General features: G+C 41.2%; 1 protein-coding gene and 1 long non-coding RNA gene across 2 annotated transcripts in view; one reads left to right on the top strand and one right to left on the bottom strand.

Annotated features, from left to right (window-relative positions):
• Nucleotides 1–16254, bottom strand: part of TAF1 (TAF1 RNA polymerase II, TATA box binding protein (TBP)-associated factor, 250kDa) — an 84856-nt gene that overhangs the window by 53136 nt on the left and 15466 nt on the right. Inside the window, 10 exon segments of the mRNA XM_014547685.1 lie at nt 2039–2250; nt 3656–3821; nt 4519–4732; nt 5712–5890; nt 6734–6909; nt 7190–7309; nt 12879–13109; nt 14089–14219; nt 14871–15012; nt 15179–15379. Of these exon segments, the coding sequence (XP_014403171.1) occupies nt 2039–2250; nt 3656–3821; nt 4519–4732; nt 5712–5890; nt 6734–6909; nt 7190–7309; nt 12879–13109; nt 14089–14219; nt 14871–15012; nt 15179–15379 (1772 nt within the window).
• The window catches only part of LOC106727802, a 17192-nt gene continuing 6581 nt past the window's right edge, over nt 5644–16254 (top strand). The window contains exons 1-2 of the long non-coding RNA XR_001364058.1: nt 5644–5655; nt 10551–10558. This is a non-coding gene — a long non-coding RNA (uncharacterized LOC106727802). The remainder of the gene's footprint in view (nt 5656–10550; nt 10559–16254) is intronic.

Raw genomic sequence — 16254 nt, 5'->3', positions numbered from 1 at the left:
GGCTTTCTCTCAGAGGTGCTTGCAGCGATTACTGGGACACTGAGACGTGGGGCCTCTTAGGGTAGGACTGGGGAGCAGCCATAGCTGCTTGCCCTGCCCTGTTGATCCCCTGAGACCCCGCCCCACCTAAGCTGTGCACAGAGGCTTTTGCATATGAAAGGCCTGGCCCTTTACAACCTGGCTTGCTCCGCCCTGTTGATTCCGAGACCCCGCCCCATCCAGGCTGCTGCAAAGCCTTTTGCATATGAATGCCCGGGTCCTTTACAATCTGACAACTACCTAACAAATTGCAGCTGGGCCAGACAGACCCAGAACTTCCAAGAGAAGGCCCAAGGCCCCACAGCAGCTTGCATTGCTTCTCAGCTGGGCCTCATCTGGGCACCCCCAAACCCCCAAAAAAGGAAGGGGAATCTGCATATCTCTTCATAGCTCCTGCTGGGTAACCTCAGGAAGAGGCTTAATTAGCACCTCCTTAGATCCAAGAGCCAGTGTACCCAGTGGTCAGAGTGGGACCACCCAGATTACAACTCCTCAGATTCATAAGGAACACACTCAGGGGGCAGACTCAGTGAGCACCAAAGCCCCACTGAAGCAAGTCTTGCCCCAGAAGGGTGTCTTCAGCACAGAAGTTCTCCCACTGCAGACACAGCTGATTCTCACTGCCAATTGGCCTGGAGGTCAATTCCTCCCAGTGACACCTAAAACAATCAAGGCATAACTACAACAAGACTGTGCACAAAGCCCACAAGGGGGTGCACCAAGAGTGTCCACCTCAGGTAACTGGGGAGGCTGAGCCACTGGGCCCTGTAGGACACCTAGCACACAAAACCACTCTACCAACACAGGGAAGCAGACAAAATGCGAAGACAAAGAAACAGGTCACAAATGACAGAAATGGAGGACAGCAAACGACTGGATATAGAGTTCAAAACCACGGTTCTAAGATTTTTCAAGAATTTTATGGAAACCGCCGATAAATGTATTGAGATCCTTAAGAAATCTAGTGAGACCCTCGATGTTGTGATAAAGGACCAACTAGAAATTAAGCATACACTGACTGAAATAAAGAATATTATACAGACTCCCAACAGCAGACCAGAGGATCGCAAGAATCAAGTCAAAGATTTGAAATACGAAGAAGCAAAAAACACCCAACCGGAAAAGCAAAATGAAAAAAGAATCCAAAAATACGAAGATAGTGTAAGGAGCCTCTGGGACAACTTCAAGCGTACCAACATCAGAATTATAGGGGTACCAGAAGAAGAGAGAGGGCAAGATATTGAAAACCTATTTGAAGAAATAATGACAGAAAACTTCCCCTACCTGGTGAAAGAAATAGACTTCCAAGTCCAGGAAGCGCAGAGAACCCCAAACAAAAGGAATCCAAAGAGGACCACACCAAGACACATCATAATTAAAATGCCAAGAGCAAAAGACAAAGAGAGAATCTTAAAAGCAGCAAGAGAAAAAAAGTCAGTTACCTACAAGGGAGTACCCATACGACTGTCAGCTGATTTCTCAACAGAAACTTTATAGGCTAGAAGGGAGTGGCAAGAAATATTCAAAGTGATGAATACCAAGAACCTACAACCAAGATTACTTTACCCAGCAAAGATATCATTCAGAATTGAAGGTCAGATAAAGAGCTTCACAGATAAGAAAAGGCTAAAGGAGTTCATCACCACCAAACCAGTATTAAATGAAATGCTGAAAGGTATCCTTTAAGAGGAAGAAGAAGAAAAAGGTACAGGTACAAATTATGAACAACAAATACACATCTATCAACAAGTGAATCTAAAAATCAAGTGAATAATCTGATGAACAGAAAAAAAAAAAAAAAGAAAAGTTAGGTACATGCCCAAGAGCAAGTGGTGGAACTTAGTAAGTGCTTTGCAACAAAAGACTGTAATTTTCATACTGGAACAATTACAAAGGAAAATCCATAAAAGTTCCTATGCTCTCAGCATATCCACCCCTGCCGCCCATCAGTATCACCAACCTCCAACAGATTTCCTCTGTGGCACTTCCTATCCCTTACCTCTCAATTAGCTGTTTCCCCAAAACAATCTTGGTCCCTTCAACCTTGATAAGTTCTTCATTATCATTATGAATGACTGTCTTTTCCAACTCCTCTTCCTGTTCCTCTGTCATGGCAACAGGATTGGAAGGTGGAGCATTTGTTTGATAATAGAGGGGGCAGAATTTGTTTGTCCTCATGTGCCCAATGGCTCCACAAGCCCCACATTTCAGCTGCAGGAGGAAAAGTACCAATGTCAAAGGTAAGCAGGCTGCATGATGTTAGCTTTAAGAAATCTATACAATTTGGGTAGGTCAGCCTATGATCTTTCTGGAATAAAATTAACTTAATTTCAATGAAAATTATTTTGCATAGAGAAATAAAGTTCAACAAAAGTCTGCTAAAAACATACATACAAGGCAAGAGAGAGACAAAGGCAGGATCAGAACTTTGGTTTGAAAAGAACTGTTAAACACCTTCAACCAGAGGCATTGGACAAAAGTGCATATGTATGGAAAGGGCACATTAAAAAAATACAGAGAAAGAACATTTCTATAAAAATCAAGAAAGAAAACGAAGAGGATTTCCACTTCCAACTTAAGTTATAAACTATGAAAATAGTAAATGTACAGAAGAAAGTCTGTTGGAAGCCCAAGGCTGCACTCGGCAACACAGGCAGCCAGCATGGGCATATTCCCATCTGTTTTGCAATTGACCGCATGTTCATCTGTGAAATGGGGTCAATGCTGTATCATGTTTACATAAAATCACATACATTAAAATACTTTATTGACCTCAGGTTAACAGCAGTTTAAACTTGTTGAAAATTTTAGTTTATAAAGTGCTTCCCACGTATTATATCACTTAGTACCACAGTACTGTGAGATAGGTATTTTATAGAAGAAAAAACAGGTTTGAAAAGGTTAAGATCACAGAGCTATTAGATGGCAACCAGACTTGAATCTAGATCTTCTGTATGCAAATCCCCGGTTCTTTCCACTGTATCACAGTTGCCTCATTTTATGGTAAATATTACAATTAAACTGCATAGTAATATCTAGAATCCTACCTAAGTTATGCAAAGCAATATGTATTTTATATTTATTTCTGTTGCTTCTTTTAATATATACAATTTAAAAACAAGACATGTGTGTGTATAAATGCTCATATGTACATAAATACACGTTAAAAAATCTTGCCCTAGCCAGTTTGGCTCAGTGGATAGAGCGTCAGCCTGCAGACTAAAGGGTCCCATGCCCGGGTTGCAGGCTTGATCTCCGGTGGGGGGTGTGCAGGAAGCAGCCAATCCATGGTTCTCTCTCATCATTGACATTTTTATCTCTCTCCCCCTCTCTAAAATCAATTAAAAAAAATTTTTTTAAATCCACCAAACCTATTTCAACTCCTAGAAAATATTTCCAATGGATGAGGTATGAAATGACACCCAATGGCACTAGATTAGGTCTGGTGGTTTTGGTACCAGTCATACTAGTACTGAAAACACCCAAATAACCATGTCAATTCAGACTAGCTTTCAACAATACTGCCTTCCCAGTAAGGGAGGATCCAAAAGGTAGGGGGAAAAGTATGCTTTCTTTCTTTGCTTTGTTAATTATGATCATACCACATTATACTTACTTTTAGGTCAGGACGCTCCTTCAACTTTTTTGGCTTTTTCTCAGGAGGACCCTTAAGCTTCTCCTTCTCCTGGTTCCGCTTAAGCCGCCTCAGCTGCTCTTGAATCCTCCGCCGTTCTTTTCGCATCTCTTCTCGATGCTGTTCATCAAAAAGGGCAAATTTTCGACTAAATAACAGGAAAGGGGGTGTAAAAAAAATCATAGGACCATAAGCAAACCTAAACCAAGCAGACTGTTCTAATAGCTAAACATCTCCAAACTAAAGTAATCCATCCATACTAAAATAAAAGAGGTCGCCTGGCATTCCCATCTCCCCCACTCATCAGCCTTTTAGTTGCAGAGTGACACCTCTCTCAGAATGAGAGTAATCCCTAAGATTTCTGCCAGCCAACCAACTAACCAAAATGCAAAGTACTCAGGTAGAACTGAAAATACGTCTTTGTTTTGTGGCAAATTTTGAATTCTCCCTGTGATTTGGCACTACTCGAACCCAAAGATCTAAAAGGCAAGATGGTTCCCTATTAGTGGACTTCCAGGGACAACTATGCAGAATCCTATCACTAAAAATCATGCCCTAACTGGTTTGGCTCAGTGGATAGAGTGTCAGCCTGCGGACTCAAGGGTCCCAGGTTCGATTCCAGTCAAGGGCATGTACCTTGGTTGCGGGTACATCCCTAGTAGGGAGTGTGCAGGAGGCAGCTGATCGATGTTTCTCTCTCATCGATGTATCTAACTCTCTATCCCTCTCCCTTCCTCTCTGTAAAAAATAAAATATATTTTTTTAAAAATCAAGCACTCACCCTCACTCCCATTCCCCACCATTATCATTCTTAATCAAAGTGGAAAGTGGTGAGATAAACTCACATGAACTCCTCATCTTTTGTAGTCCGTATGCGCACATAGGCATCTATGACAGCTGGCTCTCGGACCGTCTCACAGCGAACATATTCTTTCCCCTCTTCATCTCGAAATGTGCGATAAATCTTGAGACAACGGCCAGTGGCAGAAGAGTTCCGGCTAGTCACAGAAGCCGTATCATCATCTCTGTGATTGTTTCCTGCTGCTGCCGAACCTGCTGCTGCAAGGCAGAAAAAGATTTCCACACATTCCCCCTACCACTCAAATGTCCATTTTCTTGGGGTTGAGAGAAAACCTCGAAGCTCAACATGCCACAAAACTATGGTTCTACAGAAAGTATAAAAGTTCCCACCAGCCCTCAAATATACTGACATGTCCTTTCCTGACTTCATTTTACCATTGCCAATGTTTCCATTTTTTTAAGTACAAAGTTCTGAAAGGACTTCAATGAACTACATCTTCAGCCTTAACCCTCTCTCTCAGTATCTACATCCAAGTTTTCAACTGCCTGCTTGAAATCCATACTGGGAAGTGTCATGGGGATCTCTAATTCCACACATTACACCTTTCCTTCTTAATACTACTTCTTTCTTTGTTATTTACTACTTTAATCAATGGTACCACCATCTTTCTAGCAAGCCTAGAGTGAAATTTTAAGGTCACCTTGGTTCTTCTCTTCTCATTCTAGTATCCATATCCCAAACCAGTTCAGGCTTTGATCATCCCCAGACTCATTTTCTGCAATTTTTGATTGGTTATTTTAAACCCTTTTTAGAATCTAGAACTCGTTTCAGAATCTTCTGATATTCATGGATCTTCTCCTCAGAAAAGGCACATTTGCACAGAATTTTACATGTAATTTCTGAGGGTTCAAGAACCCCCCCAAATTCATCCATGGATTCTGTATTAAAAACTCTTACCCTCTAGGATGAATGCCCAGAAAGCTCACTTGATGGACATAGCCCTGGCTTGACCAGGCCTGACACAGACAGAAGCAGTTAATAGATTGGCAGTATCTCTTCAATTTGTGCCCTACAGACAAACCTAGAGACCAATTTTCAGTGCTATCTACCTCATCTACAGGCTTTTCTACACTCATCCCCTGCTATTTCTGCCTCTGGTTTTGCCTCACTTATTAGTCTTGTTATTTATACTTTTTCAATCCTCTTTTTGTCTGTCTGTGAAGCCACTACTCTCACCCAGTAGCATCCTCTGTAGTTCCTTCCGCTCCTGCTGCTCCGGTTCCCGTGACAGCTGAGAGCTGGTTTTCTTATTCTGCAACATGCTCTCTATAGCCTTCCCCATTTCTTCAAAGTCACTGTCTTCAGCTGAGCTGCTATCTGTATCAGTTGATAAGACTTCAGTTGATGACAAAACCCTAAAAAGAGAAAGAAATGTTAAAGACAAGGGAAAATATGAAAGTGTAGAAAAAGCTGAACATATACAGTTTAGGCAAGAGTAGGAAATTGGAAAATCAACTTTAAAAAGAAATACTCAAAATCCACTAATTCATGGGACCCTACCAAAAAAGCTTTACAAAATTTTCCTAGCCTGGCCAGTGTGGTTCAGTGGTTGAGCATTGACCCATGAACCAGGAGGTCGCTGGTTCGATTCCCTGTCAGGGCACATTGCCCGGGTTGTGGGCTCAATCTCCAGTAAGGGGTGTGCAGGAGGGCAGTCAATCGATGATGTTTCTCTCTCACTGATGTTTCTGTCTCTCTATCCCTCTCCCTTCCTCTCTCTCTCTAAAAATCAATAAAAACATATTTTAAAAAAATTTTCCTAGACATTTGGTCAATAAGGCAAGTTTGAAATACAAAGTAGTACAGCATTTCATATTCAGAATTCCTGGAGAAAGCCTGAGAAACAAATTAGCACATTGCCCATTTTTAATAGGGCATTACCATCCTCACCAGTAAGCCTTCAGACAAAAACACAACTGTCCCTTATCACCATTGTGGTGTCTGCCAGGTCCAAGTAGACCACAAAAGTTGCCATGGAACCAAAGCTCAAACCTAGTATGTCTTGCTATTCAAAATCTTTGCCAAGTTGGTTTGAAGGAAGTATTCTAGCAGTATTATGAACAGATACCACACTGAAATCTCAGACACCTGACTACCTAAGTCACATTACTAGGTGACCTCCTATTCATTATAAAATAGTGTCTAAGAGCTCACCACCTCTCCCAGCTTAGATTTTCTGCAGCACTACAACAACATACTTGTTTTGTAGGTCAAAGATGCGTTGACATTCCTCTTTGTAACGTTCTTGATGCTCAGCCACAGAAAGCCTTGATCCACGGGCAAATTTACTCATTGGCCCTTCCCCAGAGTGGGCCTGTTCTGTTGACATGGTGCGCACCACATCAATCACTTCCCAGCGGGACAACTTTTTAATCTACAGGAGATATACACACACACACACATACACATACAAATCATTCGGAGATCTCATAGAACAAATCAAGGCACAGTGAGAGAAGTAGACAAAAAAATTTACCCTAAGTAGGTTAAACAGAAAGCTCTGGGAAAGTTAACTCCTGAAAAAGTATCCAAGATCCAGTCGGCTACAAGCTACCCCACAAAATTCTTCAGATTGTTCCTTACATCTGCCTCCTAGCTTCTCCCTCTTTATACAAAGCCCCTAGGAGCATTTAAGTTTCCTCTTCCACACCCACCTCTTCCTCAGGCATGCCAAATTTATGTAGAAGTTGCTTGGCGTTTTTCAAAGAGAGGCGACGGAGGTCTGCATCTGTTCCTGTCACTGTTTTCTTCACTGGCTGAGGCTCTTTATCATCCTACCGCAAAAACAGAACAAAACAGGTAAGAATCCCAGTAAGTTTAACTCCTTATAATAGGATCTAAGTTCATCCTGTCAACATAATTGCTTTCCAGATCCTCCATCCCATTCATCTCCACTATTTAACCTCCATTTCTTTCTCCCCTAATTTTCGCCTTCTAGAAATTCAGTCTCACCTTCTGTTGTGTTGGTTTGTTTGGAATCTTCACATAGGAAAATCCTTCGCCACACCCTGTGGGATCTGCCACCCCAGTCACCTGCAAGCGACACTTGCCCTTCATGGCAGCAATGAAGGCCCTTGTGGTGTTCCAAGGAGCAGTGCGAACCTGAGGTATAGAAAAAGATCCTAAAGGCTACAGGAACTTTTGCTCTATATCTAACCATACTTAGATGGTTGGAATGATTACAATAACGTACAATTTGATGCTTGCTTAAACTGTCGTCAAAGTACAATAGTTACATAAAGTTACCCAGTACTCAGCTTTTTCTTCTTTCCTATGGTACTTAAAACATGTTATTAAATAGAGGTCAAGATATCAAACAGCGTGAGGAGGAATATGTGGTACAGTGATACCCTTTAGCACCATATCTCTTGGGCTTAACTGAGAGTTTTCAGACACTGTTACCCACACCCCTTCATGATGTACAAAGACGTAAGTTAGATTGGTGATTTTATTTGATTGTCCAATTGCTCAAATGGCTTTAGAATGAATGACCTATATAATCTTATAATCAAATGATAAGTATGCTTTACAAAGGACCAGCCCCAACCCCAGCAGCACTAAACCAAAGTCCATTCCACCTCTGCCACTGTTTCGGTCAAAAAGGCCTGTCCTCGCCCTAGCCGGTTTGGCTCAGTGGATAGAGTGTCAACCTGCGGACTGAAGGTTCCCGGGTTCAATTCTGGTCAAGGGCACATGCCCTGTTGTGGGCTCAATACCTAGTAGGGAGCATGGAGGAGGCCGCCAATCAATGATTCTCTCATCATTGATGTTTCTATCTCTCTCTCCCTCTCCCTTCCTCTCTGAAATCAATAAAAATATATTTTAAAAAAGGTCTGTCCTCTCCTAGGACTCTAAATAGTGTTTACCAACCCCAGAAAACAATCAGGGAATTAAGACAAGTGGAATGTGCTTGTCTACACAGGTCAGTCAGAGTACATGATTAGCTGGAAAGTGGCCAATTCTCTATTCATGATTCAATTTTGAAGGCTATTCAATAGAATCCTTAATTTCTGAAACTCTTAGGACATCCAGTCATTTTTCACTCCAAACTCAAAGAAATAGCACATCAATGCTTCTTTATTCATTGAATCACCTCATCTACAATCGTTCCCTCAGTTATTGATTGAATATCTACCACATGCCAGCAATATTTTTTCATGAACCTCTTATTAATGAGGAAGAGACAGTCAACCAACCAAATTCAACATTGCATGATCAGAACTATGATAGGAAAGAAAAGTATTATCCTATATAATAAAAGCCTAATATGCTAAGTGTCCAGTTGACCATTCAACCAAAGCGTAATATGCTAATGATATGCTAAGGCCACTCAACTGCTTGCTATGATGTACACTGACCACCAGGGGACAGAAGCTCCTACTGGTACGTTAGCTTGCTGGGGTCTAGAAGCTCTTTCATTATATAGGCATAGCTTTCCTCAGTTAATTATTTAAGTACTAGAGGCCCAGTGCACAAAAATTTGTGTATTCAGGGGGGTCCCTCAGCCCGGCCTGTGACCTCTCGCAATCTGGAACCCCTCGGGGATGTTGGAGAGCCAGTTTCAGCCCAATCACGCAGGCCAGGCCAAGGGACCCCACTGGTGCACGAATTCATGCACCAGGCCTCTAGTATGTACATAAAGAAGGGAAGGTTGATGATCCAATCTAAATGAAGGGTGAGAATAGGAGCAAGAGTTAGGGAAAGCTTCCAAGAGAATGTAATTTGTATATGAAAGTCAAATGGTAGAAGAGTGGAGAGAAAAATATTCCTGGCATAGGCAACAGCAGTTACAAAAACCTAGAAGCCAACAGAAAGAAATTTATGGAACTGATTTGAGTTTTAGTATGTTTGCAGCTTAGAGTACAAGATGGGTAACGTTACAGGAGATGAGAGGTTAGAGTTATATACACAGCACAAGTCATATAAATCCTTGTAAATCATGTTAAGCACTTCTTCCTGAAAGAAAAAAGGCCCCAAAGAATGTCTTTGGGCAAGAAAGCAGTATGATGAAATTTTTGTTTTAAAAGATTATTCAACTTTTTAACAAATGTGCTAGATTTATTGGACATGCATTTACATGCAAAAAAGAACCTTAATCTATCCCATGTACCCTACCTACACAAAACTAATTCAAACATTAAGATATAAAACAGTAAAACTTTTAGAAGAAAACATAAGATAAAATCTTTATGATCTTTCTCAGATATAACACCAAACCTATGAGCAACAGAGAAGACAGACAAATTGGACTTCTGCTCTTCATAAGACACTGTTACGACAATTAAAAGAGCTACAGGCCCTTTCCAGGTAGCTAAGTCGGCTAGAGCACTGTCCCAATACACCAAGGTTGTGGGTTCGATCTCTGGTCAGGGCATATACAAGAATCAACCAAAGAATGCATAAATATGTAGAACAATAAATCCACATTTCTCTCTCTCTCTCAATGATTCTCTCTCATAATTGACGTTTCTAGCTCTCTCTCTCTGTCCCTTCCTCTATGAAATCAATAAAAACATTTAAAAAAGTGAATCAGCCCTAGCCAGTTTGGCTCAGTGGCCTGTGGGCTGAAGGGTCCCGGGTACGATTCCGGTCAAGGGCACGTGCAGGAGGCAACCAATCTATGTGTTTCTCTCACATCAATATTTCTGTCTTTCCCTCTTTAAAAATCAATGAAAAAATATCCTTGGGTATTAAAAAAAAAAAAAAGAATCAAACACCTAAACATAAGAACTAAAAGCATAAAACTCTTAAAAAGAAAACAGGGAGAATAATTCATTACACTGGATTTGGCAATTATTTCTTGGATGCTGAACAAAAATAAAATTAGATAAATTTGACTATATCAAAATTAAAAACATCTCTGCATCAAAGGACACAACAGAGTGAAAAGGCAACCTATAGAATGAAAGAAAATATTTGTGTATCACATCTAATGCAAGGTTAATATCCAGGAACTCCTAGTCCTGCCCTAACCGGTTTGGCTCAGTGGACAGAGTGTCGGCCTGTGGACTGAAGGATCCCAGGTTCGATTCTGGTCGGGGGCATGTACCTTGGTTGTGGGCACATCCCCAGGAGGGGGTGTGCAGGAAGCAGCTGATCGATGTTTCTCTCTCATTGATGTTTCTAACTCTATCCCTCTTCCTCTCTGGAAAAACTCAATAAAATATACTGCGGGGGGGGCGGGGGGGGACCCCCTCCTAGTCCTGGCTGGTGTGGCTCAGTTGGTGGGAGCATCACTCCATATACCAAAAAGTCACAGTTCAATTCCTGATCAGGGCACATACCCAGGTTGTGAGTTTGACTCCCAGTGTAGGTGAGTATGGGAGATGACTGATCAATGTTTTTTTTTTGCTCCCCCCCCCCAACCCTGGCACTCTCTCTAAAGATCAATTAAAAAAAAAACTACACTCAACAACAAAAAACAAACAACCCAATTCAAAAATGGGCTAAGGATGTAAATAGACACTTCTCGAAAGACATACAAAAGGCCAACAAGCACATAAAAAGATGCACATGAACATCACTATTCATTAGAGAAATGTAAATCAAAACCCCAAGGAGGCAGTCGGCAGGGGTCAGTGGTTGAGCATCGACCTATGTACCAGGAAATCTTGGTTTGATCCCCCATCAGGGCATATGCCCAGGTTGTGTGCTCGATTCCCAATGTGGGGCGTGCAGGAGGCAGCCAATCAATGATTCTCTCTCATCACTGATGTTTCTATCTCTCTCTCCCTCTCCCTTCCTCTCTGAAATCAATAAAAATATATCTTAAAAAAACCAATGAGATACCACCTCACACCCAATAGGATGGCTACTATAAAAAAAACAACACAGTAACTAACAAGTGCTGGCAAAAAGTGTGAAATAACTGAAACTCTTACATACCATTGATAGGAACGTAAAATAGTGCAGCTGCTTTGAAAAACAGTATGGATGTTCCTCAAAAAAACAAAAATGGAACTACCATATGATCTAGTAATCCCACTTCTGGGTATATATGCAAAAGAATTCAAAGCAGGTTTTGAACAGATATCTGCACACCCATGTTCATAGCAGAACTATTCACAATAGCCAAGAGATGGAAACACCTGTCCATCGATGGATGAATAAAGAAACAAAATGTAGCATATACATACAATGAAATATTTAGCCTTAAAAAGAAAGAAAATTCTGACACAGACAAATCTTGAGGATATTATGCTACAGAAAATAAACAGTCACATAAAAACCAAAACTGTATGATTCCACTTAGGTGAAGTACCAAAAGTAGTAACATTCATAGAGACAGAAAGTACAATAGTGGTTGCCAGGGGCTGGAGAAGGGAGGACTGGGAAGTTATTGTTTAATGGATACTAGAGTTTCAGTTTTACAAGATGAAGAGTTCACCCTGGCCAGTTTGGCTCAGTTAGTTGGGCACTGTCCCATGTACCAGGAGGTTGCCAGTTTCATTCTAGGTCAAGGGCACATGCCCTGGTTGTGGGCTGGATCCCCGGTAGGGAGTGTGCAGCTGGCAGCTGATTGATGTGCTCTCACATCAATGTTTCTCTCCCCCTTCCTCTCTCTCTCAAAATCTAAATTATTCTTTTTTTAAAATATTATTTTTTAAATATATTTTTAAAATATATTTTACAGAGAGGAAGGGAGAGAGATAGAGAGTTAGAAACATCGATGAGAGAGAAACATCGATCAGCTGCCTCCTGCACACCTCCTACTGGGGATGTGCCCACAACCAAGGTACATGCCCTTGACCAGAATCGAACCTGGGACCTTTCAGTCCACAGGCTGATGCTCTATCCACTGAGCCAAACTGGTTAGGGCTAAATTATTCTTTTAAAAAATGAAGTTCTGGAGATTGGCTGTACAACAATGTAAATGTACTAACACTACTGAACTGTATACACTTAGATTAAGATCGTAAATTTTATATAACATATATTTTAACACAATTAAAAGGATGTATACTATATGATTTCATTTATCTAAAATTCTAGAAAACTAAAACTAATCTATAGTGACAGAAAGCAGATTAATAGTTGTCAGGGTATAGGGAGGGTGGAGAAAAGAGTGAAAAGGATTTCAAAGGGGCACTAAGATGAAGATTTCATAGGTATAAACATACATTAAAACATATCAAATAATATACTTTAAATATGTGCTGTTTATTCAATGTCAATCATATCTCAATAAGGCTGTTTTTTAAAAGGATAAATGGGAGTCCTAACTGGTTTTGCTGAGTGGCTAGAGAGTCAGCCTGCAGACTGAAGGGTCCTGGGTTCGATTCCGGTCAAGGGCACATGCCCGGGTTTCACTGTTTTCTTCACTGGCTGAGGCTCTTTATCATCCTTCTGTTGTGTTGGTTTGTTTGGAATCTTCACATAGGAAAATCCTTCACCACACCCTGTGGGATCTGCCACCCCAGTCACCTCCAAGAGACACTTGCCCTTCATGGCAGAAATGAAGGCCCTTGTGGTGTTCCAAGGAGCAGTGCGAACCTCATCATCAATCTTCACCTGGAAATCTTCCTCGTTTTCTTCTTCTGGAGCAAAAAAGGACTTCTCACCATAGCCAGCATCCTGGAAGAGGACAAATCCATCCATAAATCAAGCAATAAGTTAAAAAACACAAGTTTCACTGAATACCAAGTACAGAATATCAAAGCCCAGTCTGCATACAGAATAGATTTTGCATAGTTTTTGCTCTATCTACCACCATTTTACATTCTTAGGCTATCTATATATATAAAAGTGTAAGTGACCGAACGACTGGTCGACATGACATGCACTGACCACCAGGAGGCAAACATTCAACGCAGGAGCTGCCCCATGGTGGTCAGTGCGCTCCCACAGCCAACCTCCTGTGGCGCCCCTCACCCCCCACCGGCCAACCTCCCATGGTCCCTATCCCTGGCCGGCTGAACCTTCTGCGGTCCCTCCCCCCAGCCAACCTCCCGTGGCCTTGATCAGCTGTGATCGCCAGCCAGGCTGAGGGACCCCACCAGTGCATGTATTTGTGCACCGGGCTTCTAGTCAGAACATAAAGGAAGCTAAATAGAAATGCTCATTAACTCAGAGGGATTGAGTTGTACTATCCCACCTTAGCTAGATCTTTCATATTTTGGCCTGGTAAGCATACTGTGCTTCTTTCCCCTGCCCCCCATTTTATTCATTTACTTCTATACTGTGCTTCGTTAAACCACATGTGTAGCACCATCATCTCAGCCCACTTGGAAAGATTCTGGAAGACAACTGAGAAGTACTTTCCCTGCTTACATACCTGTCTTGTAAAGAACATAGTTTAAAGTCACCACCCAATGGATGAGCAACCATTTTCAAGGCAAAACAATCTGCCTTAAGTCCCTCATTAAGCTGTCCCACCGATATTTAGCTACACTGTAGTTTTCTCCAGAACTGATACACCTCATACAGCTAGAATTTTCAAATAACTGATAATAATCTATTAACAATCATTTCTAAACCAGTGAAAATAGTCTTCATCCTCATATCTCTGAAAAAACCCACAGGCATAGGCAGTACCCAAAAGGAAGATGTTCACCTTGAGTCGCTGCTCTGCAGCTATCATACTGTAATAAGCACAGCACTGCTCTGGAGACACCATAGCTCTGATCTCCTCTTCAGTTGGTAAACGAAAATCAGACTTCAGCACCCACCAATTTGAGTCCATCCCTAGAAAAGATACAGAAAGAATAAGACTGTTCTGACTTCCAAAAGCCCTTTTATTGACAGCAACAGGGATAGTAAACCAAGACTGAACCAGGCAATGTTCTAGGAGGTACCAGGCCTAGCCACAGTTAGCATGACTAGGCAAGAAAATCCCTACTGCTAGGTTTCCTACATCTCATATTAAGACATCCACCGCCCTAGATGGTTTGGCTCAGTGTTGGAGCGTTGGCCCACAGACTGAAGGGTCCCGGGTTCGATTCTGGTCAAGGACACATACCTGGGTTGCACGCTCGATCCCCGTCCCTGGTCGGGGCTCATGCAGGAGGCAACCAATCGATGTGTCTCTTTCACTTCAATGTTTCTCTCTGTCTCTCCCCCTCCCTTCTACTCTCTCTAAAAACCAATGGAGAAAATATCCTCGGATGATGATTAACAACAACAACAACAGAAAGATATACACCACTTTGAATTTCCTAACAGGGAAATCAAAATGCAATCCCAGCTTCCATAAGTAAAAGATCTGCTACCTCCTCCTTTTGATGACTATCAATTTCTATCTATTTTATTAGCCATATGCTTATTCTTTAACTAAAAGCCCTAATTCCTTTTTTGGAAAGAGGCAGAAAGGAAAAATAATCAGTCACAACTGATGACCTGTGCGTTTGAAGTCAGCACAGAGCTTTAGCCTCTTCCGGAGGCTGCTTTCTGAGTGAGAGGGAAAGGCTCTTGTTATATCTTCCATTCGGATCCGCCGTGGCCGATCTGCACTCTTCCAGAAGAGGCGGTAAATAAAAACCTGCCCAACGAACCAAATTTTTTTATGTGGCAAAGTAAAGAATAACAGTCACCAGGAACCCTCCCTCTACTACACCCCTATGTGTTTTGATTTTTCCTGATGTGCCCCCAAATACACATACCCTTTTATGTGTATCCTGATCCCCTCCTTATCCTCTCCTTCTTACCTGGAGAAAATCTCGAATATGTGTATTGGCCCTTTTGGAGTTGGGCCCAGGAACTTTAAACAAGGGGCACTGCTGGCCAACCACAAAGATATCCACTAATTCCCGAATGTAGTAACCTTGCCTTGTCCGAATGATAAGGAAATCAGTTTCTGGCATCTTATGAAGATAAATTGGGGCACGAAAAAGATTGTTCTCAAACGCCTAACAAAAGTAAAAACACAAAAATTATATATACACACACACACACACACACACACACACCCTAGGAAATTTAGTCAATAAAGGAAAACCACAGTAATTTGCTCTCATCCCCATTATGCCATCCACCCAGCAATATAAACAAATTATAATATGGAACATCAAATGGGATTAGACAGATAATTTCCCCCCACTGGTTATTTTTAAAAATCAGTAGTGGGGAAACTAAAGGATTTGGATTCAAATGACATTGACTGCTCTGCTACTATTCACTATATGATGTCAGATAAGTTAATATCTCTAGCTTAATTTTCCTCATATACAAAACTGAGAAATTGAAAAAGCCTAACACCTTACCGGATTGCTACAAAGATTACATATGAAAGTCACTTTAAAAACTAACAAGTACTATGCTATCTACCCTAGACCCCAGCATAGACCCTGACATAATACAGGTGAGATCAAAACATTTGTTAAATAATTTTTTTAAAAACCAACAAAAACAACTAATAAAATAGGAAGTGTGCTAGAAAACACATTAAACACATAAGACAAAAACATTTGAGCTTGTTTAAGTAGCAACCAGATAGGATCACCTGTAACAAGAAGCCTGTGATTTTAAGGAAAGACTTCTCAGAAAATCAGAAAAATGGGACAGAAAGATCTTCAATATATGGGTGTATGATAAGAAAATTATAAATGTGAAATGTAGAGAGAAAAAAACTATAGAAGATAAAAAAAAAAGTATCTTTAAGAAACTACAAAAGCCACAAATGAAGGGGATGGATTGATTGAAAATCTCAAAAGGAAGTTACAAGATGAGAATGCCAGGAACAATATAAAAATTACTAGAGGCCCGGTGCACAAAAATTCATGCA

This window comes from Myotis brandtii, unplaced genomic scaffold (genome assembly GCF_000412655.1).
Source record: "Myotis brandtii unplaced genomic scaffold, ASM41265v1 scaffold481, whole genome shotgun sequence".
Lineage (NCBI taxonomy): Eukaryota > Metazoa > Chordata > Mammalia > Chiroptera > Vespertilionidae > Myotis > Myotis brandtii.
Note: the sequence above shows the minus strand (reverse complement) of the source record. Positions and strands in the feature narration are given on the sequence as shown.